This window comes from Neoarius graeffei, chromosome 12, assembly GCF_027579695.1.
Source record: "Neoarius graeffei isolate fNeoGra1 chromosome 12, fNeoGra1.pri, whole genome shotgun sequence".
In the NCBI taxonomy this organism is placed as follows: Eukaryota; Metazoa; Chordata; class Actinopteri; order Siluriformes; family Ariidae; genus Neoarius; species Neoarius graeffei.
Window position 1 is genome coordinate 2907036 of NC_083580.1, and position 27862 is coordinate 2934897.

The 27862-nt window shown below is 42.6% G+C and overlaps 1 protein-coding gene across 1 annotated transcript in view; it reads left to right on the top strand.

The window, feature by feature from the left end:
• Positions 1-27862, top strand: part of LOC132894847 (potassium/sodium hyperpolarization-activated cyclic nucleotide-gated channel 1) — a 235409-nt gene that overhangs the window by 175128 nt on the left and 32419 nt on the right. The window contains exons 5-6 of the mRNA XM_060934963.1: positions 7546-7692; positions 21012-21252. Of these exons, the coding sequence (XP_060790946.1) occupies positions 7546-7692; positions 21012-21252 (388 nt within the window). The remainder of the gene's footprint in view (positions 1-7545; positions 7693-21011; positions 21253-27862) is intronic.

Below are 27862 nucleotides of genomic sequence, written 5' to 3' on the forward strand. Positions count from 1 at the left end.
CGACCCCCCCAGCATGTTATCTTTACATACACACTGGATATATGAACACCTCTCATAACCTCATAACCTCTGGAGTGTCACGCTGCTGTGAACATTGCCCAAGGGATTCCCTATCTGATATTCCGCAAATTACGTGCCTTATATTCCAGGAATTCCTAGAAATTACAGCCAACAGTAATGACGGAGTGAACGCATCAGCTGTGCTGAACTTTATCTCAGGCTCGGGACAAATCAGCTCGCCCAAAACAAACCCGAGTCTTATCACCTTCACACAGCTGCACCGGGGTCGATACAGAACCGAGCATGGCGCTGATGTTTTTGGGCTGTTTCTCTTTCCTCTTCCTCTCTCTCTTGCTCTCTCTCTCTCTCTCTCTCTCTCCCCATCTCTCTCCCTTGCTTTCTCTCTCTCTCCTGTCTTTCTCTCTCTTTCTATCTCTCTCTCTCCCATCTCTCTCTCTCCCTCCCCATCTCTCTTTATCTCTCTCCCTGTCTCTCTCTCTCCCCATCTTTCTCTCTCTCTCTCTCTCTCTCTCTCTCTCTCTTCCTCCCCCGTCTCTCTCTCCCTCCCTCCCCCATCTCTCTCTGCTTCTCTTCTGATCAGTCTAACAGCAGGGCGAATAAAGGCCCACATTTCTGTGTCACAGTGGTGGTCGTGTGACTCAGTTTGTTCAAAGTTGTCATTTTTCTTGGGTCGTGACAATCCCTTAAAGCTGTGTGTGTGTGTTTGTTTGTTTTAATAAGCTTCAAATTATATAAAAAACAGTCCTGCTTAAAGAACCATGTTATTGTTTGTGGGATGTCTTTATTTATTTATGTATATATTTATTTATTCATCTAAGCATTCATCCTTCCATCCATCCATTATCTGTAGCCGCTTTATCCTTCTACAGGGTCGCAGGCGAGCTGGAGCCTATCCCAGCTGACTACGGGCAAAAGGCGGGGTTCACCCTGGACAAGTCGCCAGGTCATCACAGGGCTGACACATAGACACAGACAACCATTCACACTCACATTCACACCTACGCTCAATTTAGAGTCACCAGTTAACCTAACCTGCATGTCTTTGGACTGTGGGGGAAACCGGAGCACCCGGAGGAAACCCACGCGGACACGGGGAGAACATGCAAACTCCACACAGAAAGGCCCTCGCCGACCACGGGGCTCGAACCCGGACCTTCTTGCTGTGAGGCGACAGTGTTAACCACTACACTTCACCACCGTGCCGCCCCTCATTCATTCATCAATACTTATATTTGAAGAGCTCTTTTCCAAAACACGATAAACGCCAAATAAAAAAAAAAAAAAACGAGTTCATCACACTATTCTGCTGTGTACTGAGCCTATTCACTGCTCCATTAATGATTCATGCCAAATCGTTATATTTCCTTGTTTATACGGTATGTGCTGCAAATTGTAGTTTCTCTCCAAAAATGTGATAGGCGTTATACCTGTTTTTTGGCTGAGTGCGACATTTCCTCTCGACCAATCAGAGTTCGGTCAGCATCAGTGTTGCCAGATTGAGTGGTTTCCTGCACAATTGGGCGGTTTTGAATTCTACTTTGCGGGCAAACAATGGCTTGGGCTGGTTGACAAAAATTGGGCGGGTTTGACGTTAGTTCGGCGGGTTTTTATCAGATGTTTATATCGTTTCACTCCCACTAGAAAGCAGAGATGGGAGAGAATGTAAACACCTAAGCCGAATGATGTTCTTGAATATGTGAAGGAAATCAGGAAAAACAGCTCTCTTTGGTCAACTGAGGCAAGTCAGAGACCGAGTTTACTCAGCACCCCTTAGGTATTTTAAACAACCAAAATCAAGCATTGGCCTAAATTAATCATTAACAATAAACATTAATCTCATTAAGTATTATTTAAACAAAAAAATGTCGATGTAACTGTAAGACTAATATGAATGTGTGTAATGTAGTGCAGAAACTGAACTCATAAACTAGTAAATAAGAATGACGCAATCCATTCTCCATTTTCTCTTCTCATGTTACATTCAGCCATGCATCGGAGCCTCACTTTTTTTTTTAATTGAAGGATATAAAACAGGTACAATCTAACAAATCCACAAAAATCAGGATAACAGATGAAGAAAATACATGGATGTAGACAAAAATAAATTAAGCAGAATAACTAGGGCTATAAAATTAATAAAACAAACAGGATAAATAATAAGATAAATAAATAAAAGACAAATAAAAAATAAATAACCTCAGCAATGCAGATGTTAGATATGCATCGTAGCCTAACGTAGCCTACATGATATTCTGCGTGTGCGTCACCTGCTGGTGCATGTAGGATTCAGAACACAGCAGATGATTGCAGAGTTATAATCTGATTGAAGCACACGGAGCCGAGTACCAGACAGCAGATTCTTCACCTCCAGCACTGACGGGCTCATGCTGCCATTTAGAAGTTGTTTGCATTGTTGTTCGATTTACAAATAGTATACTGGTCTTTAGCTGCATATTTTTACTTTACAAGATAGGCATCAAGTACATTTTACATTTTGGGCAGTTTTAAGTGCATTTTGGTGGGTTTTGAACATATTTTGGGCTGGAAAGCGTCAGCAGTATCTGGCAACACTGCTCAGCGTTCTACACTATCCCGCATGGCGGTGCCCTGAAACGAGGAGTTTTGTTTGCTTGTGTAGCTTCTTGAGCACAAATAACTTTTGCAAATGGTGGTTGTGAATACTTTTGATAGTTCTGAAGAACCTGTGAGACCTACACCAGGTGGTAGAAGACGTTGTTTAAACAAAGATAACCATGAACGAGAGCAAACGAAGAAAATTCGCTATTCTGGTGGCGGGCTGATTATTGTTATTTAATTAGTGGTTTTGTCATGCTATTTAAGGTGGCACTTTGAATGGATTGCATTTAGAAAATTGAACTAACAGGCCATTTGTTATTTAGTTCGTTGTTTTCTGTGGTGGACAGTCTTAAAACGTAAGATTAAACATAAATGAATGAATGTTAAGTGTTTATATAACTTATTTGATTTTATTATAAATTGTATGATGAAAGTTCCTGATATTATATATCTACAGCATGTTCTCTTGTTTTAAAAACAGAAAGACAGAAAAAAATGAATGGATTTATAGCATTTTGAAAAAAGTGAGTGGATTTAGAGCGTTTTGAAAAAAATGTATAATAAACTTTGGATTTATAATCAATAATGTTGTTGTTAGATTTGTAAATTATTGTTGAAAATGTTCAGACTGAACCAACTATCTATTATAACACGATCAATTAAATATTTGCAAAGTTTATGGGTCTGGGTAAATAAATGTCATTTTTCTGAAAACAATCAAAATGTATTTATAGCATTTTGGAAAAGAGCTCTTCATTTATTTATGTATTTTTTGTGTCTAATTTTATTTATTGATTTTTTCTCCTTCCCCCCTTCAGTGTGTGTTACCGTACTGACAGCAGTACTGCGGTTCAAATATGGTTCAGAAACAAAGCGCTGTGATTTCAGGACCACGGACAGCGCTCTTTGTTGTTGGGAGTTTTCTTTATTAGATTTATTAGTTTTTTTTATTAGATTTGATCCTCACAACTGTGTCTGATATTATGTTCTGTGTCAACTGTTGTGTATTTTTTAATCTTTAGTTTTCTCAGAGTTTCTCTATTGTGTAAAGTTTAAAATTATGATCCTGATCTACAGGGCGCGCTTCATGACACGGCTCCCGACTACCTTAAGAATCTAATTACTCCTTACAAGCCACCATGTTCCCTCCAGTCGTCCAGTACGAATCTCTTAAAGAAACCTTCCTTCAGTTTCAAGATCTATGGAAGTCGTGCTTTTTGTATTGCTGCTTCTCCTGAACTGTGGAACATCTTACCAGAAGACACCAAGGACTGGTTGAACATCGACTGCTTTAAACGAAAACTCAGGATGCATTTGTTTAATCAGGCCTTTGAATTATAACTGTCTCCAGCACGACTGAACTCACAGAAATGGCGCTTTATAAGTCTATCATCATCACCTTAGTCATGTTTAACAAGTTTCTGGTCCAGATTTGGCCTTCAGTGTCTCTGGTAGTTCCGTCTCAATCTGATAACGAATCAGGCTCCAGCTTTAGTCTGAAACGCTCACAAAATTTTAAACGAACATTACAGCTCTATTTATAGAGAGTGATTTGTTGTCTGGGGATAGAAAAGGTCATGACAAAACCAGTCTTTTGTTGCTGACTGCTGACTTCTTGCAGGACACTCAACTGAAAATACAAACATTTTCTGTTTTTCTTTAAAAAAAATACACTGGTGATGCACTGGATCTTCTACATGAGACTAAACACATACAGTATATACTACTATCCACACTGGGCCATATTCAGAGTCGGGAAGTTAATTTGGAAATTTTTATATTTTCTATATTTACACAGGAAAACGTTCAGTATATTCAGAGTCACTTGATTTTTGAATAGAAGCCTCTGAGACGAGGTTTATTTACCGTATATCATCTAAACTACTGCCTTTGAACTAAATCTAATAGGAGTCTAATGGCCCTTTTCCACTACCCTTTTTCAGCTCGCTTCAGCTCACTTCAGCCCGACACGGCTCGCGTTTCGACTACCAAAAACCAGCACGACTCAGCTCGCTTCAGCCCTGCTTAGCCCCCAAAACTCGCACGGTTTTGGAGTGGGGCTGAAGCGAGCCAAACCGAGCCGAGTGAGGCTGGGGGCGTGAGCAGACACTCCCCTGTGCACTGATTGGTGAGGAGGAGTGTCCTCACATGCCCACACACGCCCCGCGAGCGCGCTGGGATCTGTAAACATCGCAAACCCGGAAGAAGAAGAATTACGAATTACGAGAATTTCTGAAGCCTTATGCGCCTCGCCTCATCTATACGCTCTTGCCAGTATCTGTTGGCGTTGTTGGTGACAACAAGCCACAGCACCAAGACCAGCAACACTAACGACTCCATGTCCTCCATGTTTATTGTTTACTATCCGGGTCGTGAGACTACCGCTTAAAAGCTCACTGATGTCACTGTTTGCGCTGCTTAACGACATCACGTGACGTCCACCCACTTTCGCTAACTCCACCCAATGTGTCCACCCACTTCCAGCCAGCACGGTTCAGCGCGGTTGTAGTCGAAATGCAACTCCAACAGCCCCGCTCAGCTCGACTCAGCACGGCACGGCTCAGCCCGACTCAGCCACGTTTGTAGTGGAAAAGCGGCATAATAGGAGACTATAGCCAGTCAATACATTGCATTGCCGTATCAATAGTCCTATTGTAATTATCACATTAGTGACAGGTTTAATTTAACAAAATGGCTTCCACACTCATTATTCAGCATCTTGTAAAATAACACTGGATCCAGCACATGCTGTTATTCAGCATTTTATTATTATTATTATTATTTTATATCGATATGCTCTGACTGTTCCTTGTGCACACAACTTAATGAAGACGAGACACTCAATGAAGGTCATGAAATTGTAATGTGTGTGGGATGGCAGTGATTTTGTCACATTTTTAATTCATTTGTTTCAGTTTTTATATTTATTAAGTGATTCCAATGTTTTTGTTCTTTCGATGTGTCATGAAAACACGCTGATGGTTTGAAGAATAAGCTGACCAAGTACTCATATGCTACAATTACACCTCACTGACATAATAATAATAATAATAATAATAATAATACACCTATTAATACATTTACAGTTCATTCATAATTGTCTCACTCCTCGAGGTTAGCGGTGTCTCTGATTAAGATCCGTCTTATTAAGGTAAAATGCAATTAAAAAGTGGATTTTAAACGGTTGTGACTGAGACACAGCTCTTGCGTGATTTGTGGATCGTGCTTTAGTCTGGCGTTATATCTGAGGTCTGAATACCGATGTGCACAGTTTCAGTATTAAATCCTCACTCCATTTATTTATTCCACATTAACTCTGAATCAGCAGTGTTCAGACACGCAGCACGGCCTGATCCAGGATCAGTTTGTCCTCATGCTGACACGTCAAATCCCAATTCATCCTCGCTGTCTTTCTGAGCTTCACTCTGAGTGTCTGAGACAATCTGTCTTCCTGTCTCTCTGCGTCCATCTGACTAATTGCCTGTGACGGTGGAATTGTAAGAGATGCAGGACTAATTGTTGAGCGCCGTTATGTTTCTAAGTGCACTCGCATTAATGAAGAAGCTTTGTTGTACTGGAACTTTCCGAAAGGATCAGAGCTTTAAAACAAGAATCTATCCATAATCATTGGCCTGGCGTTAAAAAAGAGTGAAGAGTCAGTGAACAGAACAGAACATGATGTAAGTGTTGTATAAGTGTGTATAGGTGTGTGTGTATAAGTGTATACAGGTGTGTGTACAGTAGGTGTGTATGATGTGTGTTGGTGTCTATAAGTGTGAATGATATGTATAGGTGTGTGTATAAGTGTGTATATGGGTGTGTGTATAGGTGTGTATGATGTGTATAGGTGTGTATAAGTGTGTACATGGGTGTGTGTATAAGTGTGTATGATGTGTATAGGTGCGTGTATATAAGTGAGTATATGGGCATGTGTAGGTGTGTATGATGTATGTTGGTGTGTATAAGTGTGTATGATGTGTATAGGTGTGTGTAAGTGTGTGTATGATCTGTATAGGTGTGTATGATCTGTATAAGTGTGTGTAAGTGTGTATATGAGAGTGTGTGTGTGTGTGTGTGTGTGTGTGTGTGTAGGTGTGTATAAGTGTGTATATGGGCATGTATAGGTGTGTATGATCTGTATGTGTGTAAGTGAAAGGTGTGTAGGTGTGTATGATGTGTATAAGTGTGTGTAAGTGTGTATATGAGAGTGTGTGTATGATGTGTATAAGTGTGTATATGGGCATGTATAGATGTGTATGATCTGTATGTGTGTGTGTATATGGGTGTATGTGTGTGTAGGTGTGTATGCTGTGTATAAGTGTGTGTACTGTAAGTGTGTATATGGGTGTGTGTATAGGTGTGTGTGATGTGTGTAGGTGTGTATGATGTGTATAAGTGTGTATAGGTGTGTGTGTGTGTGTGTGTGTGTGTGTGTATATGGGTATGTGTATAGGTCTGTGTGATGTGTATATGTGTGTGTATAGGTGTGTGTGGTGTGTGTAAGTGTGTATATGGGTGTGTAGGTGTGTATGATGTGTATAAGTGTGTGTAAGTGTGTATATGGGTATGTGTATAGGTGTGTGATGTGCATATGTGTGTGCAAGTGTGTAGGTGTACTGTATATATGTGTGTGTGTGTGTGTGTGTGTGTGTGTGTGTGTGTGTGTGTGTGTGTGTGTGTATGATGTGTATAAGTGTGAATAGGTGTGTGTGTGTGTGTGTGTGTGTGTGTGTGTATAGGTGTGTGTATGTGTGTGTGTTGGTGGTGAGCAGTGAGCAGGTGTATGAGATGTTCTCCTCTCTGACATCACTTGAGCCGAACTTGCATGCACTCGCGCGCACGCACGCACGCACACACACACACACACACACACACACAGAGCCTGTTGCCCTGATTGTGATGCCCTGCCACTTGCTCCTCACCCTTCTCTCTTTATCCCTTTTTCAGTATAAACAAGTGGAGCAGTACATGTCGTTCCACAAGCTCCCGGCCGACATGCGCCAGAAGATCCACGACTACTACGAGCATCGCTACCAGGGCAAGATCTTCGACGAGGACAACATCCTGAACGAACTCAACGACCCTCTGAAAGAGGTAAAGAACAAATACTGTAACACGGACAGATCGCTGCCCTGCATGATGGAGGATCAAACTGGAGCAAAATCCAACGTATTGTGCGTTCTTATGTTGCTCTGTCACATAATCAACATCACATGTAGTGTTTTTATGGACCGTGTGTTCGTGTGGATGGAAAGATTATACTTTATTTTACCTGCAGTAAAGTGACCTGTAGCAAAAGAAATCAGCTGATATACAGCACATCACTCGCTCACTCGCTACGAATGACCTACGAATGATCAATAAAGGACATAACATACAATTTCTGTTAAAAATGCATGTATGGAGTATATTTAGAACTTTTAGTGTGACAGGTGTGTGTATGTCATAAAGACACGCCCATTCACATGTAGATTATTACATGACTACTACGAATGTGTGTATGTGAATTTTACACAACAAACAAAATAACAAACATTTTAGAAGAGCTGCTCACTCATCTAGAGAAGAAAGAAAGAAAGAAAATAGTCTTATTTTATATTTACGTTGTGGAGAATATCATGGCGTACAGTTAATTTTAAACATAAATATAATGATCAGAACATTCTGTATATGGTACAGATACTCAGGTTCATAGGGCCTGCGAAAGCATTTGGATTAAAACAGCAAAAATAAAGAAAAAATGAACGTCCTTCATAGTTTCAAGAGTGTGTTCTATTCTTGAAAAATGTGCTGATGCACACGAGGCTGAAATGCATCAGATGGAAAAATAATTAAGTAGTAGCAGTGCTTTTTATTTCCTTCCTCCTTCCTAATAGGCATGTAATGATGTATCAAGAGACGGTAAATCACGATACAAATTTATGATGATTCGAATTGATTAAATAAAAAGTAAACAGTGATTATTATATCACTGTGTAATCTCTTAGTTTTTCCTTGCTGTAATTGTGCTGTTTAGACAGCAGAGGGTGTTGTATATAACGTACAATAGCGGGAATACACGTGACTTCACTGTAGGCGGAAGTAACACCGCTCTAATGCTGCGAAAACACAAAAATAAACAGATATAAAATGTAAAAGCTGTTGTGTGGTTGTGTAGAAATAGATTTAATAAGAAATCAGAGCTTTCTCTCTCTCTCCCTCTCTCTCTCTTTTTACAGACTGCTGAAAGATAAAGAAAAGAGAGGTAAATGGAGGCGGAACAAATGTTCATAAAAGTTTATTAAGAAAAGGAATATTAGTGATTAAATTTTCATTTTTAATAAAATGAATATTTCATTTAATAGGCGATTACATTTTACTCCAACCTTTACAAATATAGGAAAATAATTATTGATGGTTATTAAAATGAAATAAAGGGTGTTTTTTTATTTAATAAAAGATTCGATTTTTAAAAAAATCGAATCGTGAACCCAATATTGTGAAGTGAATTGAGTAAATATTTACACGTCTGCTTCATAACGCACCTGAAAGTGTGGCTTGTGACTCGGTTTTGGTGATTAGACAGAAAAAGGAACACACATGTCCAAGTTAATATTACAGCTGTACAGATGTAACGGATTTGACGTCACGCCAAGTGTTTTGACCGTTTTAAAGAAACACAGTGAATGTCGATGTGTGATATAAAAGATATTCGATGAAGGTGGAGTTGATGCTTTGTTATGAACGTTATTGAAGAACGCTGAGTGTTGTGTGTGGGATTTGACGTGTAGAAAACTTCCCTCGCTAACTGGAGATCAGAGACAGAAACAGGAACGAAGGATAAACGATGAATAAACAAAATGAAATACAGAACTACGTGCTCACAATTTACTTTTTCATGATGCTGTTGACCTTTAAATTTTGTTTTTAAGTGTTTCAACTCTCTCTCTTTCTCTCTCGTATATCATCAGATGGCCAACTCAGTGTCGTGCAGCCACGCCCTCGTCTCTGGTCCTAAGTCGAAGAGGCCAGCTTCTGAGGGTGGGCTGTATAGGGGGCAGCCGGTGATTATGTGCTCGGCAGTCTGTTCAGGTTTGCCACACTCGCATGCCGCACTGTCCGATAGGCCCCACTTCTTCAAAGATGACTTGAAGCGGCCGACCCCAGTGTGTAGACGGTTCAGCGAGGACCACAGGTGGCATGGCAGGTCTTCTCCTTTTACACCACCTCCTGGGTCCCTGATGTATCGTTGGATGCGGGAGAGCCCGGCCGTCTCCCACGTCTGTTTCCAGGATGCTGCCAGCCAGGCGTCTCTGGACAAGTTCTCAGGGATAGACTGTAGCATCTCTTGTGCTGCCTTGTTGTAGGGATGGTGAGACTTGAGCCTGCCTGGTGGAGCCGGTGTTATTGTGGCTTTGTGCAGGATGTGCCAGTCGTACTTCCGGGCTTTTCTTGCCAGGGTGAGGGTAGCTGCATCCTGTCGGAGACTGGCCGGGGCGATTCCAGCAAGGACTGGCAGGTGGGACATAGGGGTGGGTTTCAGACAACCAGTTACTGTCCGGAGCATAGGTCGCGTTAACCGACAATTGTCCGTCATTGACGGATTTTTTTTAGCTATGACGGAAAAATCTGAAGGCCGTCGGTCATTTTGACGGATGTTTACCGTTACCATTACCAATAACAATAATAGCCTAATAATAACAATAATAAAACACAATGAAACACACAGTTGAAATGATTGGCAAGTTGTGGCAGAGTTTTCTTACATACAGTATACATAGTCTTCACTGCCGTCACTTTCAATCTGAGCCGACGTTGCGGCGGTCTTGATGTTCAGTGCATCGGCTGCTCATGTATACACTGTAGCCACTGCGCAAGGCTGTTCCGCCCATCGCGCTCCTGACCGCGCTCTGACTTTTCTAACCACTAGCACAGTGAGATGGATTAATGTTTCCCTTCTCTGCAGAAGACACGTCATTTTTGCTATTAAAAAAGGAGATGCATTGGGTTGTTTGTGTCGTTTCCCTGCCTGTACAATAGCGCTCATTTAGGCTAGCTGTTTTCTTGTTTTTAAAATGAAACAAATGTCGATTTATTGTATTCTTCCCCAGCAAGCTTAGGAAGCTTAGGAACATCACTGCTCGAATATCTGCTAAACTATCATTTTAATGAGAGCACGGGTAGACAAACTAACATTTAAACATAACTTCGTTTTATTTAAGACCTTCCGTGTCAGGTTCCAGGCTCCGCCGAGCCGAGCCGCGGGGTGCAGCTGCACCACTGGTGCAGAAAGACCGCATGCTGCAGGATTTCCTCCCTACGAAGAGAGTACTAGCAGGGTCGGGAAATCCAACTTTCAGAGGCTCTTGCCGGCTTCTGATCACTTCCCTGGGAGAAATGTTTCCCGACTTCAGAACTTTGGCTGAAGTGGCGCTGGTTATTCCAGTCTCCAGTGTCGCAGCAGAGTGCAGGTTCAGCCTTCAGAATAAAATTAAAACGTCAATGAGAAGTCGTCTGTCCGAGGCAAAGACGCAAAATTTAATGACAATTGCCTCGGCAGCAGTCTCCATTGACGACTTTGATTATGCACAAGCGAGCTCCCAATTTAAATCCATTCGGGCCAGAAGGAAGGTTTGAGCTCACGCAAACAGGTCAAATTAGATCGTCACTTAAATCGTTGTAGTGGACTGTTCATATTTTAACTGCAATTGTCTTGCTACGTTGTAAAATAACATTGTTCATATGCCCGTTAAGGCACAACAGCCGCAATGTTTTTAGCGGAGGGAAAATGAGTTCACAAGTGACCGAACGTCAGAATCTCTGTTCATCTTTTTGCATCATAAATAGATAAATAAATGATTAAATAATACAAGCTTGTTCTGTGAATTAATTTTTAAATGAAAATGAGTCCATGAAAACACAAGTTATTAAATATATAGCATTTATAGCCTATATACATTGTCATTTAAAAGTTAAAATAAAATGACAGATAATAATGGACAATGACGGAATTTTTACGACCCTGTCCGTCAAAATGACGGACAATGAAAAAGTCTAACGCAACCACTGGTCCGGAGGGCGCTGTTGATGGCAGTATCTGCCTTGTTCATGTGTGGACTTCTGCTCCAGGCAGGGGCACAGTATTCGGCTACGGGTAGAACAAGGGCTTGCGTGGATATGCGAAGGGTCTGGGAGGAAGCTCCCCAAGTTGAACCCGCCAGACGGTGGATGAGCGAGACCCTTGCTGTTACCTTGGCCTTCACTTCATCCAGGTGTTGCTTATAGGACAGTGTCCAATCCAAGCGTACACCAAGGTACTTGGGGGCTTGCTGGAACTCCAGGCGATTGTTGCCAACATACACGTCCAGCTCCCTTCTTGCTTCCCAATTGTTGAGATGATATGCTGCAGACACTGTCTTGCCCACGCTGAGCTGAAGGTGCCACTTCTGAAGGTAGCCTGCCAGGATGCCCATGTCTCGGTTGAGACCATCTTCCATGTTGGGCGTCAAAGCATGATGGCCAAATCGTCCGCATAGCCATACTTGGTAGATATTATATCTGGCAGGTCATGAATGTAGATGTTGAACAACATTGGTGAGAGAACGGAGCCTTGAGGGACACCATTCTTCAGCCTTCGGAGCCTGCTGGTCTGGCCATCGCTGGTCTGTAGAATAAAGCTACGGTTCGATAGCATCTCCATGATGAACCTCACCATGTGCCGGTCCGGGATTGTCCTCAACAGTTTTAAATGTAGTCCACGGTGCCACACGGTGTCATAGGCAGCTGTCAGGTCCAGGAATACTACTCCAGCTTTCTCGTTATCCTGAAAGCTGTCTTCGATGTCCTGAGTGAGTAGGGTTACCTGAGCCACTGTTGACCTACCTCGGCGGAAGCCAGCTTGTTCCGGTGGGAGTTGTGGGTTCACCACTGGCTCAATGCGGCTGTGAATCAGCATCTCCAGGATCTTATATGGGACACCGAGCAGAGAGATGGGCCTGTAGGACTTCGGATCTTCAGCGGGTTTGTTCGGCTTTGGCAAGGCTATGACGGAAGCACGGCACCAGGTCTTTGGAAGCTTGGACCTCCAGAAGCATGCTGAAAAGAACAAACATAGCCAGCAAGATGTTCTTTCACTTTGGTGTATGACAAACTCTGGGTGGATATTGTCTCGACCTGGTGACTTGCCCGGCTTCAGTTTGTTAATTGCTGCACTTAGTTTGGCAGCTGTGAAGTCTCCTGAGAGGTTGGCATCGACGCTGGCTGCCCTGGAGAGAGACGATACCTCACACGAGATCAGTCATGTGAAGTGTCTGCATCTGGGAAACTGCCATTTTTCAGGAGCTGGGAAGCAATGACATCTGCTGTCACTTGATACCTGCAGGGTGTTGTTTTTCTCCCTGAGAGCAGGTTGATGGTCTGCCACACCTTCCGGCTAGGGTGGGTGAAGTCGATAGAGTCCACTACTTCAGTCCACCTAGTCCTTCGGGTGTCGTCCAGCTTCCGCAGTAAGGTTGTTGCTGTTGTGTCCATTTCTTCCCTGGAGCTCGCCTGCTGGTGTTAGCGCAGCAGACAGCTGCACTCCTCATCCCAGCCCGGGATGTAGTTCTTGTTGTAGCCACGCAGGATGTTGTGCTTTGCTGCCCTTAGGAGGACTTTACAGTAAGCGGCGTATGCAGCATCCACATCAGCTGCTTCTGGGTCCAGCAGACCAGCAGTTCTTCTTTCCATTTCTGCCATAAACAACTGCCAGTTCGCCTTCCTGAAATTCCATCTCCTAACTGGTTTGCCAGCTACCGGCTGTACCAGTGATGGTACTTTGATGATGGATGGCCGGTAGTGTGAATGAGGGAGCCTGTCCAAGACATGTCTCTCCGGTTTCAGGTCGTTACTGCGGCATATGGCGAAGGCCAGGTCTGGGTTGGTGTAAGAGTTCCAGTGTGCAGAAAAGAAGCTTGGGGGCTCTTTTGGGTCGAAGAGCAGCAGTGCTTCAATGTTAGAAGCCCACTCACTCAGCGCTTCACCATCATGTGATGTGTGGTAGTAACCCCAATCTGTATGTTGGCAGTTGAAGTCACCTGCATAGATGGTGGGAGCAGGCACAGGTGGAAGTGATGATACAGTCAGCGCTGTTGGTGGGGGCTTGTATACATTCACAACAGATGTTTCTTGGATTTTGGTGACCAGTCACTCAATGTTGCAGGCAGGTGGAGAGTGGCTGGTGGCTGACCAACTTAATCCTTCCCGGATAAAGGTTGCCATTCCATGTGTCTTGCTGTGGATGGACCCAGCAAGGAGGAACCCAGGCAGCTTGAGGTTGTCGTCAGAAACCCAGTGTGTCTCTTGCAGAACAACTGCCACTTTATTGGAATCGGCGAGATGTCTGATGACTTCGAGTTTGGCGATGGTAAGGCCCTCGACGTTGAGTTGGAGCACTGGCAGACCTTGGTTTTCGACAGTGGGGGTATCCGCCCGTCCTAAGGAGGACGTTCTCTGCCTTGGTCTTGATCTTGGCTTGTACCTTGGTCTGCCAGCTTGATGATTCTTCGGCGACATTAGTTTCATGAGTTGGTCTTGCACCATTTCTCACTAATCGCAGGAGAGGCCACGTGGAGGCTGTCTTCTTTCCCGTGTTTCAACTGATAAACCTTCAGCCTTTGCTCTTTATTAGTGTTTCAACTAATAAAGAGCAAAGGCTGAAGGTTTAACACATCTTTATTCGATTTAAAAAAAAAATTTTTAAATAATCTAAACCATCATCTAAAGCAGTGTGTGGAAAAGCTGGATGCATTGTACGATTTATTAGTATTTATTTGATTTATTGGAACCATTGCATTATTATAATTGTTCAAATAAAAAAAAAAGTTAAAAAAGGTTTGAATGTATTAATTTTTAAATAAACTCCTCAGTGTCTTTATCACTCTTTAGAAGTATAATATATATACACAACCCCGATTCTAAAAAAGTTGGGACAAAGTACAAATTGTAAATAAAAACGGAATGCAATGATGTGGAAGTTTCAAAATTCCATATTTTATTCAGAATAGAACATAGATGACATATCAAATGCTTAAACTGAGAAAATGCATCATTTAAAGAGAAAAATTAGGTGATTTTAAATTTCATGACAACACATCTCAAAAAAGTTGGGACAAGGCCATGTTTCCCACTGTGAGACATCCCCTTTTCTCTTTACAACAGTCTGTAAACGTCTGGGGACTGAGGAGACAAGTTGCTCAAGTTTAGGGATAGGAATGTTAACCCATTCTTGTCTAATGTAGGATTCTAGTTGCTCAACTGTCTTAGGTCTTTTTTGTCATATCTTCCGTTTTATGATGCGCCAAATGTTTTCTATGGGTGAAAGATCTGGACTGCAGGCTGGCCAGTTCAGTACCCGGACCCTTCTTCTAAGCAGCCATGATGCTGTAATTGATGCAGTATGTGGTTTGGCATTGCCATGTTGGAAAATGCAAGGTCTTCCCTGAAAGAGACGTCGTCTGGATGGGAGCATATGTTGCTCTAGAACCTGGATATACCTTTCAGCATTGATGGTGTCTTTCCAGATGTGTAAGCTGCCCATGCCACATGCACTAATGCAACCCCATACCATCAGAGATGCAGGCTTCTGAACTGAGCGCTGATAACAACTCGGGTCGTCCTTCTCCTCTTTAGTCCGAATGACACGGCGTCCCTAATTTCCATAAAGAACTTCAAATTTTGATTCGTCTGACCACAGAACAGTTTTCCACTTTGCCACAGTCCATTTTAAATGAGCCTTGGCCCAGAGAAGACGTCTGCGCTTCTGGATCATGTGTAGATACGGCTTCTTCTTTGAACTACAGAGTTTTAGCTGGCAACGGCGGATGGGACGGTGAATTGTGTTCACAGATAATGTTCTCTGGAAATATTCCTGAGCCCATTTTGTGATTTCCAATACAGAAGCATGCCTGTATGTGATGCAGTGCCGTCTAAGGGCCCGAAGATCACGGGCACCCAGTATGGTTTTCCGGCCTTGACCCTTACGCACAGAGATTCTTCCAGATTCTCTGAATCTTTTGATGATATTATGCACTGTAGATGATGATGTGTTCAAACTCTTTGCAATTTTACACTGTCGAACTCCTTTCTGATATTGCTCCACTATTTGTCGGCGCAGAATTAGGGGGATTGGTGATCCTCTTCCCATCTTTACTTCTGAGAGCCGCTGCCACTCCCAGATGCTCTTTTTATACCCAGTCATGTTAATGACCTATTGCCAATTGACCTAATGAGTTGCAGTTTGGTCCTCCAGCTGTTCCTTTTTTGTACCTTTAACTTTTCCAGCCTCTTATTGCCCCTGTCCCAACTTTTTTGAGATGTGTTGCTGTCATGAAATTTCAAATGAGCCAATATTTGGCATGAAATTTCAAAATGTCTCACTTTCGACATTTGATATGTTGTCTATGTTCTATTGTGAATACAATATCAGTTTTTGAGATTTGTAAATTATTGCATTCCGTTTTTATTTACAATTTGTGCTTTGTCCCAACTTTTTTGGAATTGGGGTTGTATAAACAGAGAGATCAAATTTATTTATTTATTTATTATTTTATTTCTTTTAGACTATTAAAGCCACTCATGAAAGGGAGAATAAAAATGAGCAGAAAAAAGGAAACAGAGACAGAACAATATTTTGAAAGAAAGAAAGAAAGAAAGAAAGAAAGAAAGAAAGAAAGAAAGAAAGAAAGACAAAGTTTATATTATGGTATGTTCATGAATTAATTTTTATTTATTTATTTCATCTCATCTCATTATCTGTAGCCGCTTTATCCTGTTCTACAGGGTCGCAGGCGAGCTGGAGCCTATCCCAGCTGACTACGGGCGAAAGGCGGGGTACACCCTGGACAAGTCGCCAGGTCATCACAGGGCTGACACATAGACACAGACAACCATTCACACTCACATTCACACCTACGCTCAATTTAGAGTCACCAGTTAACCTAACCTGCATGTCTTTGGACTGTGGGGGAAACCGGAGCACCCGGAGGAAACCCACGCGGACACGGGGAGAACATGCAAACTCCGCACAGAAAGGCCCTCGCCGGCCACGGGGCTCGAACCCGGACCTTCTTGCTGTGAGGCGACAGCGCTAACCACTACACCACCGTGCCGCCCTATTTATTTACTTATTTATTTAATTTTTTACTGATTTTACTGAACACAGATTTCTGTGCGATCTTTTTTTTTTTTAATAAATAAATGTCATGATCTGACCTGATTTCTGTAGCGGAATAAATGAGGTGGTAAATTTGTGTTTCATTATCAACAGCTTTAATTTGTGAAGATTTTTTATTTTCAGCTCAAATAATAATAAAAATAATTTGTATGTAGTGTCTGTATTATTTTTGATAGCAGCGATGTTGATGCGAGTCCAGCGTTCACACTGTGAGTGCCGTAGTTTCCTTGTCCAGCATAAAAGTTGAGTAAAACACGGCAGGCAGGACGAGTGAACACGATGACGCAGCAGAGCAACAGAATATTTACTGCTGTATTTCTGCAACACCAATCCCCCCCTGCTCTCTTCTTCTCTCCTCTATTTTTGTCTTCTTCTCCTCTATTTTTACACGCTCTGCTGTGTGACACTCCGGCTTTAAATAGGCGAAGTCTCTAGCCATTTGCTCCTGGTGGAGGTCCAGGCCTGGATGTTGCTGTCAAACTCATTATTCCTCCTTCGTGATTGCGGTCATGCTCCTGCCTGGGAGAAGTGTGTGTGGTGTGTGTGTGTTATACACATGAGGTGAGGAATTTGTTTAACACTCCTGTCGTACAAAAAAAAAAGCTTTTCACGTCACGGAAACAGAACCATGCGGTGAGGGGAGTGATGGGTGAATTTTGGGCTCGTGGTGATGGACGAGACATCAGAGAGACAAAATAAGACAAAGGTTTGACAGCAAGCAGCAGGGAAAAAACGTTCACAGATTACGAGACGTGATTTTCACAGCGACGTGATGAAGTCAGAGACCATGATGAAAGTCTGGGTAATTTTTTTTCCCACTTTGTGCTTCAAATATCAAATAAACAATAAGATTAAGAGTTTTGACAAACTTGAATTGAAGAAAAGAGATGTTCGACATCCTGAATATTTAATATTTTTAGGATTTTGCGCAATTCTGATATCACTATTTGAGTTTTTTTTTTTAAATCTGTGATATTGATGACGTTTCCTTCTCTGTATAAAGACTACGATATTCTTTGAGTCGGATCTCTTTAATTGAAGCGTGTGATCAGACGACATGACACGCCGATGGATTTGATCTAATGCCGTCTACAGTTTGTGAGACTTGAGCAAGCTACACTGTGTGACGTGAATCTAAGAAACTTGAGGACAACATCAAGATTCAACACCTGCTGAATCGTAGACTACAATATGAGTCAATATGCAAGAACAAAACGTCATCTATAGCAGTAAACAGTGACGCTAAGCAAGACAGAAGGGTCTGAGTGCAGTCTCATAGGCTACTAGGCACTCCCACTTCAGGACATGACACACCCCCTGAGCTAACACATGTTAACAGCTGGACGTTCCTCAACCCTAACCATAACCCGAGGTCTAATAACGCTGGCGTAGAGTCCAAGATGGCGGCTCTGCGTCATGTACTAGGCGTGTCCTGTAAGTGCAGTGCGTCTGCAGTTGAAGCAAGAATTGATTAGTTGGTTTGGCGCCAGTGTGGCATTGATCAATCCGTCATTTCATTCTGTATTCCTGTTGGTTGGTTGGTTGGTTAGTAGATGAATCCTACATTTGTAACACTGCCCAGTCTGTCTTTGGTTGCATCTTTGAATCTCCTCACTGTGTGACGTAGGACTGCCATTTTGGAGCCGCAACCAAAGATATTGCGACTTTTTTTTGCATTTGCCATGTTTCATCTGAATCCACCCAAAATCTCACGGTATTGACCCGCCTTAATGTGGATCATCAGCTTTTACCCAAAAGTGCTGAAAAGAGGAAGAACCTAAGGCTAAGACATTCTGAAATTCATGTAAATATTTCTACTTTTCAAATTAGATTCAAATTAGAGTCTGATTTATCTCTAGCAGTGACAGAGTTTTACTCGTGGATGCAGTAATACAGGAGAAATTTTCCTGATTTTTCAGAACAGCACTCAGACCAAACCAAACAGTAAAAAAAGTCAGTTCACCGAAAGGGAAAGGACGCAGTACATGAAAGACGAATTCACTGCGACTTTAAGTCAAGTCAAGTTTATTTCTATAGCGCTTTTAACAATAGACATTGTCGCAAAGCAGCTTTACAGAATTTAAGTGACTTAAAACATGAGCTAATTTTATCCCTAATCTATCCCTGATGATGAAGCCTGTGGCGACTGCGGCAAGGAAAAACTCCCTCAGACGACATGAGGAAGAAACCTCGAGAGGAACCAGACTCAAAAGGGAACCCATCCTCATTTGGGCAACAACAGACAACATGACTATAACATTAACAGTTTTAACGTGAAGTCAGTTTCGTTGATGCTATAAACTCTTCATTGATGGAAACTTGAGTGCAAAACTGTTCATGACAACTGCAGTCCTAAAGTTAGCAAGTCAACTGTAGTCCTCAGCCATAAAAGCATTACTGTAAGAGTCCAGAGCGTCCTCCAGGTGTAACTTTCGACTGTCCACATAGGGCCGTCCTCCACAGGAGCGATGTGATGAGACTCCAACCAGACACAGGGCACCAGGATGGATCAGGCTACTTCCCTGTTGGCTTGTAAATTAGCAAACATCTGCATTGTGAAGCAAAAGAAAACAAGTAGGCGGGGCTCTGGGGTGTTGCGTCATTAAAAAAATGGAGGAACTGGTGTTATCATTACACCAGAATTTTCTCTCACGCTTTTCTTATTGTTGCTTGGTTCAAGTCCAACATTTGGGGAAAATTAAAAACCTTGATATTCTGTCCAGAATGATTCCCGCCGCAACACGATCACATGACGCCAAATTATTACCAGTGTATGCAGAAAAATCTCATCTCATCTCATTATCTGTAGCCGCTTTATCCTGTTCTACAGGGTCGCAGGCGAGCTGGATCCTATCCCAGCTGACTACGGGCGAAAGGCGGGGTACACCCTGGACAAGTCGCCAGGTCATCACAGGGCTGACACATAGACACAGACAACCATTCACACTCACATTCACACCTACGCTCAATTTAGAGTCACCAGTTAACCTAACCTGCATGTCTTTGGACTGTGGGGGAAACCGGAGCACCCGGAGGAAACCCACGCGGACACGGGGAGAACATGCAAACTCCGCACAGAAAGGCCCTCGCCGGCCACGGGGCTCGAACCCGGACCTTCTTGCTGTGAGGCGACAGCGCTAACCACTACACCACCGTGCCGCCCGCAGAAAAAACTGGAAAGTAGAATTGAATACAGTCAAAGTGTTAAACTTTGCTGTCACTGGGCTGGTCTTGGACTTGGACTATAGTGTCACGTTTATTATTCTATCCACATTCACTGGATATGAGCAGTCGTGCACTCTGATTGGCTATTCTATCAGCTCATATACCGTGAGTAGAGAAAAACAAAATGGCGGCACGTGCTGCTGAACCAACTGAGGACGAAATAAAAACTCTACCCAAAAACAAAACCACAAAAAATAATGAAAAAAAGGAACAAAATGTGGAATGAAAGTATTTGATGGTAAGAACATATCTTTTTTTTTATTTTTCAAGAATTATTATTTTTATCGCATTTTTCACAAATTTCTCCTGTTTTTTTGCCGGTTTGTTTACATTCTAAGCGGAAATGATTTTGTCGGATGTTTTGTATAAAGTTTTTATTTATTGAATTTGCTAAAAATAAAAATGTTCTGTTTCTCAAAATCCAGTGAATGTGGAGAGAATAAAACAGTTATTCCACTCAATCTCATCGTACATGGATTATAGACAACTCGGTGCTACGCAGCTCATCGGCTATCAGCTCATGTACGACTCGATTTTGTGGAATAACTATTAAATATGTCACGGTATTTTCAGATAAAGCAGTAAAGAAAGCCAATTTTTCTTGCCAAATGGAATGGAAGGTTTTTTTTTTCCTTCTGTTTCTATAATGCTGCGAAAACATAAAAGAAAAATAACAGATACGCAAAAACAGGAAATTGTTCAGGTTCAAGAAATGTGGTCAGTGTGGGTTGTTCTTTTTTTTTTCCATACATCCTACAGCATGTGAATATGGTTACTTAGCAACAATCACAATGCGAATGATAATAAAGTCACAGATTGATGTTACTACAAAATGTTTTCCAGGCAACAAGAGGTTCATTAGAACATCAAATCGTGATCCCGGTCACATGATGTGAGAGAGAGAGAGAGAGAGTTGTGTGATGCTCGCTTTACCAATTACCTCTGATCTTTGCGCTGCGATGCTTTCAGAACACTTTTCTCTTCATGCCTTTTGCAGGAAATCGTGAACTTTAACTGCAGGAAGCTGGTAGCCACCATGCCTCTGTTCGCCAACGCCGATCCCAACTTCGTCACTGGAATGCTGAGCAAGCTCAAGTTCGAGGTTTTCCAGCCCAACGATTACATCATCCGCGAGGGCACCGTAGGGAAAAAGATGTACTTCATCCAGCACGGCGTCGCCAGCGTCATCACCAAACACAACAAGGAGATGAAGCTGACGGACGGCTCATACTTCGGAGGTCAGCGGAAAACTCCTGCCTTCTTTGTTTGTTTGTTCGTTTGTTTTTAAAAAAGGAAATTTTAAACTCATACAATGCTGCATTAATACCTCCATATGAAAATTTCACTCATTTCTTCTTCAAATCACAGGTTTGTTGGTTTATATTAATGCACTCGCTCGAAGATGTGATCGTTTCCATAGTAACCGCTCATGTGGTTAGTTTGATCTGGTGACGTTTTCTGTAAACAGTCAGAGGTCAAAGGTGAAGCTGTAACTTTAAGTTTTCTGACATCTTCAGGACAGAGGAGTTTACGCTTCTGTGTGGTTTCTTGGAAACGATTTGGGTTTGTTTTGTTTTATGAACTTCAGCAGCGAGAGAGAGAGAAGCCGGTGAGGGAACGACTGTTTATAGCTGCTATAACGTCAGAGAGAACAGGAAGTAAACATGACAGCATGACGTAATTATAAATGGCTAAAAAGTCCTTCACGGTGTTCTGTAATGAATAAAAGCTGGTAGTTTTGGTAAACTCGCTGTGATGTAATGGGATTAAACCCTCCGTGTTGTGCCGTTACAGAAAACTCATCAGCTGCAGGGTGGTGTGATGAAGCGGGGATACCGTTATCACCCCGAACATCCTCAACGTTTTATTCCTCTTATACCACACACTCTACTAATGACCACCTCTCTCTCTCTCTCTTTCTTTCTCTATTGTCATATTTTCTTTTCTTAAATTTACATACAACAGGAAAATCTCTCTCTTTCTTACTGTTTCTCTCTCTCTCTCTCTGTTTCTCTCTCTCTCCCTGCCTCACTCTCTCTATTTCACTCTCCTCTCTCTCTTCCCTTCTCTCTCTCCCCCTCACTTTCCCTCTCTCCTGTCTCTTTTCCCTTTTCGCTCTCTCTCCTCTCCCTCTCTCTCTCTGTTGCTCTGCCTCTCCCTTCTCTCTCCTCATTTCTGTCTTTCTCCCTCACTCTCTCTCTCACTCTCGCCTTCTCTCTCTCTTCCCGTTTCTCTGTGTGTGTCTCTCTCTCGTTGAGTTGCAGTTCATCTTGTTGCTCGTGTTGTTTATAAAGTTATATAACACTCATCTGTTCGTTCCTCATTTCCTGTTTCTGTCAGACTCAAGTCACTTCACTGACACTCGCATGGACTGAAATGTTTTATTTGAACTCATTAAGTCGTTAAATTTGAATCTTGCGCTCTCTCTCTCTCTCTCTCTCTCTCTCTCTCTCTCCAGTCGGATGATTGTTACACTGTATGTAGTTTAAGTGTCAATAGTGTAATAATAGTTGTATAATAATATAATAATAGTTTTTATTTTAATGTCTGGATAGACAGATATCCAGATTGAGACCTTAAGCCCCGCCCCCTGCCTGAGCAGAGGGACTGAGCTTCAGTTTGGACCTGCAGCTGTGTTCGGCTCGATTTGTCCAACAGCGTGACACACAGCGTCAGGAACCTCCTCAGCACGCCGGTTCGAGTCAGTTTTATTAATGAAGCTCTGAAGGCTGTGACGTCATCACGCTGTGACATCATCACACTGTGATGGGGTCACGTGATTTTCATACGCAGGCAAAACAAAGAGGCGTTTTATTAATAATCAGGTGTGTGTTGTTGTGTTCGTTTAATTTTAGCTCAGTATAATCACGTCATGCCCTCGCTATTGACCTGTTATCTCTCACTCACACACACACACACACACACACACATATATATACAGCCTCACCTCCTTTCGTATCCTTTATGTAATCCGGGCCGGATGGAGGGAAATAAAGTGAAACGCCTTTCGATGCTTGTGTTACGTGACATGAAGGTTGTGTTCAGCTTCACCGCAGTGTGTAACGATGCTGGCCACCTGCTTCAGCGAAACGTCCATCTGCTCCTGGTATTTTTACCCCTCTGTGTGTGTGTGTGTGTGTGTGTGTATTAAAACAGAAGGATATGTCAGAAAGCAATCTCTTCTTCATTCCTACACACACACACACACACACACACACACACACACACACACACACTGCATGTGGATAAGATTCTCACACACAAACATGTTAAGCAATGACAACAGCAGCTTTTATCCAGGATTTTACATACGAAGTGATGTCAGAGTCAGGGATGAAATCATACCGTATAATTTGCTCCTCGTGTGCCGTTTTCAAGCGTTTCATGTTTGGTGTTCATGATCAGAACTGGGATGGGCCCCTTAAAACTTACAGTCTGCTCCAAAATTAATGGCACCTTTGGTAAATGAGATAACAGAAATTTGAGTAAATTTATTCTGAGAAAAAGTAAAGTCTCAGATGTGCTGCATTATCAAAGACTAGTAATAAAAAAAATTCTGTAAATGCTGTAATTGAACAAAAATAATATAATAATAGCAATTAACAGAGTGGAATTTTCCAGAAGGAGTCTCCAGTGTCAGGGCTTCAGGACGTCTTCAAGAGAGAGAGAATAATTGTAGAGAGTCTGATGAGGGAACGGCCATTTATAGCTGCTATAATGTAAGTAACAACAGGAACGAACTTGATTTGTAACCATAATCGGATAAAAAAACAATACACATTGTCAGCTTATAAATTCTCATCTCATCTCATTATCTGTAGCCGCTTTATCCTTCTACAGGGTCGCAGGCGAGCTGGAGCCTATCCCAGCTGACTACGGGTGAAAGGCGGGGTTCACCCTGGACAAGTCGCCAGGTCATCACAGGGCTGACACATAGACACAGACAACCATTCACACTCACATTCACACCTACGCTCAATTTAGAGTCACCAGTTAACCTAACCTGCATGTCTTTGGACTGTGGGGGAAACCGGAGCACCCGGAGGAAACCCACGCGGACACGGGGAGAACATGCAAACTCCGCACAGAAAGGCCCTCGCCGGCCCCGGGGCTCGAACCCGGACCTTCTTGGTGTGAGGCGACAGCGCTAACCACTACACCACCGTGCCGCCAGCTTATAAATTAACCGTTGTAATTATTGGTCACCTGATGTGGTGTAAGGGGACTAAAACACGTCAGGACACTGTGGCTGTTGCTGTTGGTGTTTTATGAAAATAATCGACTTTGGGATGGAAACAGTGACGCTGCTTCATCACGCCACGCCGTAGCTGATTAATTTCCGACACCAGCGTTATTAAACCTGTCTCTGTCTCCACATTTCTTCGTTATTGTTTCCTGCAAAAGTAAGATTCGAGCCTAATGAACCAATTAGAGAGGGAGCGGTTATTTGCTGGAGCCATTGGAGAAACGCCGCGTCTGCATTAAAACACTCGTACACCGTGTTCTCGGTCTCAGCTGGAGAGTGCGAACACACACACACACACACACACACACACACACTAGCCACAAGGTGTGTATGTTGGAAAAAGTCCTCAGACAAGCCTTTTCAACAAAACATGAAGCATCTTTGCTCTGAGCTCCAGCCGAGACACACACTTGTACTCTCACGCACGACTAGATCTGATCTCCAGATCTCTCCTGTACTTGTGCTCACAAAAATGGCCATGTTCCAATCCCCAAGTAACACAAAAGCCCATTTTCACTTGATGTTCAAACTCCCTCGAGTCTGTAATAAAAGACCTCTGACCTCTGAGTCCGACTTCAGGGGCAGGAAGTTCACTCAGAGGAAAGAGGGTTATTTTTTTTTTCAAAAAATATCCTTTTATTTATGTTATATATGTTTTTATTTCTGGTGGCATGGTGGTGTAGTGGTTCGCGCTGTTGCCTCACAGCAAGAAGGTCCGGGTTCGAGCCCCGTGGCCGGCGAGGGCCTTTCTGTGTGGAGTTTGCATGTTCTCCCCGTGTCCGCGTGGGTTTCCTCCGGGTGCTCCGGTTTCCCCCACAGTCCAAAGACATGCAGGTTAGGTTAACTGGTGACTCTAAATTGAGCGTAGGTGTGAATGTGAGTGTGAATGGTTGTCTGTGTCTATGTGTCAGCCCTGTGATGACCTGGCGACTTGTCCAGGGTGAACCCCGCCTTTCGCCCGTAGTCAGCTGGGATAGGATCCAGCTCGCCTGCGACCCTGTAGAACAGGATAAAGCGGCTACAGATAATGAGATGAGATGAGATTTCTTCTTTCTTTTTTTTTTTTACTCAAAATGATTTCAACGTTGAAAAACGATTCACTGGAGGAGCTGAGCTTTGTTTTGTTTTGGAAAATTCGTTCTTAGTGTTGCTTCAGTTTTAGTACAAATCGATCTTCTTCTGAAATCAGAAGCACTTTTATTGCCAGGTGTGTGGACACGCACGAGGAATTTGACTCCGGTTCACTTAGCTCTCATAGTACAAAAACAGATAAAAAAGCGTATACACAAAACAAACAAACAAGCAAACAACAAAAATAGGTGCATCGTGCAAAGTAATCCAGGTAAGTCAATAAAAGGCGTGTAGTTTTTCCTGTTTTGACCAACATGTTAAAAAAGGCAGGGTTTTTTTACAGCATAAAAACGACATTTTAGCTTCAGTCTAATCACACTGATCTACTACACTCACCGGTTACTTTATTAGGAACACCCCGACATCTACCTGCAGCGGTTTTCTGCAGTTCTCTAGTCAGCCGATCCCTCGATGCATCAAATCACGCAGATACAAATCAAGAGCTTCAGTTGATGTTCACAATGTTCAAACATCAGAACGGGAAAAATCGTGATCTCACAGTGAAGTGTGACTTTCTTTCTTTCACTGAGTGCGTTTACATGCACATAGAGAAAATCGAATTTCTGCCGTAGCTCGACTGAAATCGAAGTTCTAAATGCCATGGAAACACCTTAGCTCGGCTGAAATCGAAACGAACTGGATTTCTCGTAATCGAGCTACGCGACCTAGATTATGCGATTGTAACCGAGCTACTTAGTGCATGTAAACCCTATCGAGCTACGTAGTCGAGCTGCTTACTTCCCTTCCGGAAGTGACGAGTGACGAGACCACAAGCGGGAAACACAACAGCCTCGGTCGGCATGACAACAGTAGTAGTAGCGAGCAACAGAAGAGGTCAGGAGGAACAAGGAGACAAAAAACAAAAACAATTGAACTTTTTGTGTGTTTATTAAGACATAAGTTAAATTGTAAGCAAAAAATGGACTTTAGAAAAATATACAATTGTGCAAAATAAGTTGTCTTACAAAACAGTGGTCTGCGCAGGACAGTTTGTAGCCAACAGGTGGCAATGACATGTGGTGTGAATGTAAAGTGGAAATCACTCCTCTTCTTCATGACGACAACCGGAAGTGTACCAACACGATGGGGCGTGTAGCGCCACCTGTGGCTCGGGTGCACAATGTACCTCACACAATAGCTCGATTTCCTTGTGTGCATGTAGGATTGGATTCCTCTGGCACCCCTGCTGGGACCCTTAGCTCGATTACCGACAGTACCTCGATTTGGATGTGCATGTAAACGCTCTGACTGTGGTATGGGTGTTGGTTTGAGCCAGATGAGTATGAGGTTTGAGTATTTCAGAAACTGCTGATCTCCTCCTGGGGTTTTCACACACAACAGTCTCGAGAGTTTACACAGAATGGTGCGAAAAACAAAAAACACTGAGTCGAGTGAGTGAGCGACAGTTCTGTGGGTGGAAACAAACGCCTTGTTGATAAGAGAGGGTCAGAGGGAAATGGGCAGATTCGAGGTGGTTCGAGCTTTTTTTGCCAGGAAGGATATAGTAACTCATATAATCACTCTTTACAACCGTGGTGAGCAGAAAAGCATCTCAGCAGAAAGAAGAACACTTTGGGTTCCACTCCTGCAGCCAAGAACAGGGATCTTAGAATCAACAACAGGTTCCTATTAAAGTGGCCGGTGAGTGTATTTCCTAAACCAAATTTAAGATTATTAAATATATTTTTCTCGATATAGTTTTACTAATTTTGAGCTTTAAATTTTCTTATTCTTTTGGCAGATAATTTTTCATGTTTCAAGAAATTATTATTTAAAATGAGCCAAAAGAAAAATAAAATTTAAAGCTTAAAAATAGCACCGTAAAATATCTCTGATCTGTCACTGGAGCTTTAATAACCTTATATTTGGTTTATTGAACTTTTTTAATCTATTTGGGATATTTTAACTTGCTAAGTGAAACTCACTGGAGTATTTTTTGTATGTGATTTAACTCTTGGTCTACTTCCTTCGTACACTGGATGGCCAAAAGTCTGTGCACCCCATGACCATTACGCTTCTATGTCCTTGTTGAACATCTCATTCCAGATTGATTCCTCCTTCACTGTTATAATGAGCACCGTTTTAGGAAGGCTTTCCACTAGATTTTAGGGCGTGGCTGTACGGATTTGTGTTCATTCGACTACAGGAGACGCTGATGGTGTGTGAGCAGTAATGTCTGGGGTGCAGTCGGTGTTCCAGTTCATCCCAAAGGTCTTCAGTGGGGTTGAGTTCAGTCAGGGCTCAGGTTCTTCACTCCAAACTTAACACACCATGTCTTCATGGAGCTCCTGTGTTTTGTGCACAGGAACAATGTCACACTGGAAGCACTGGGTCTCTTATAGTAGACCAGGTTAAGCAAACCATCGTGCACTTTGTGATATAAGCATGAAATTTGGCATGATTGTTGCTTACAGGTCACTTTTTCAGAAAAAAGTGCTAGCCACGAAAAAAATTCAATATGGCGGCCATTT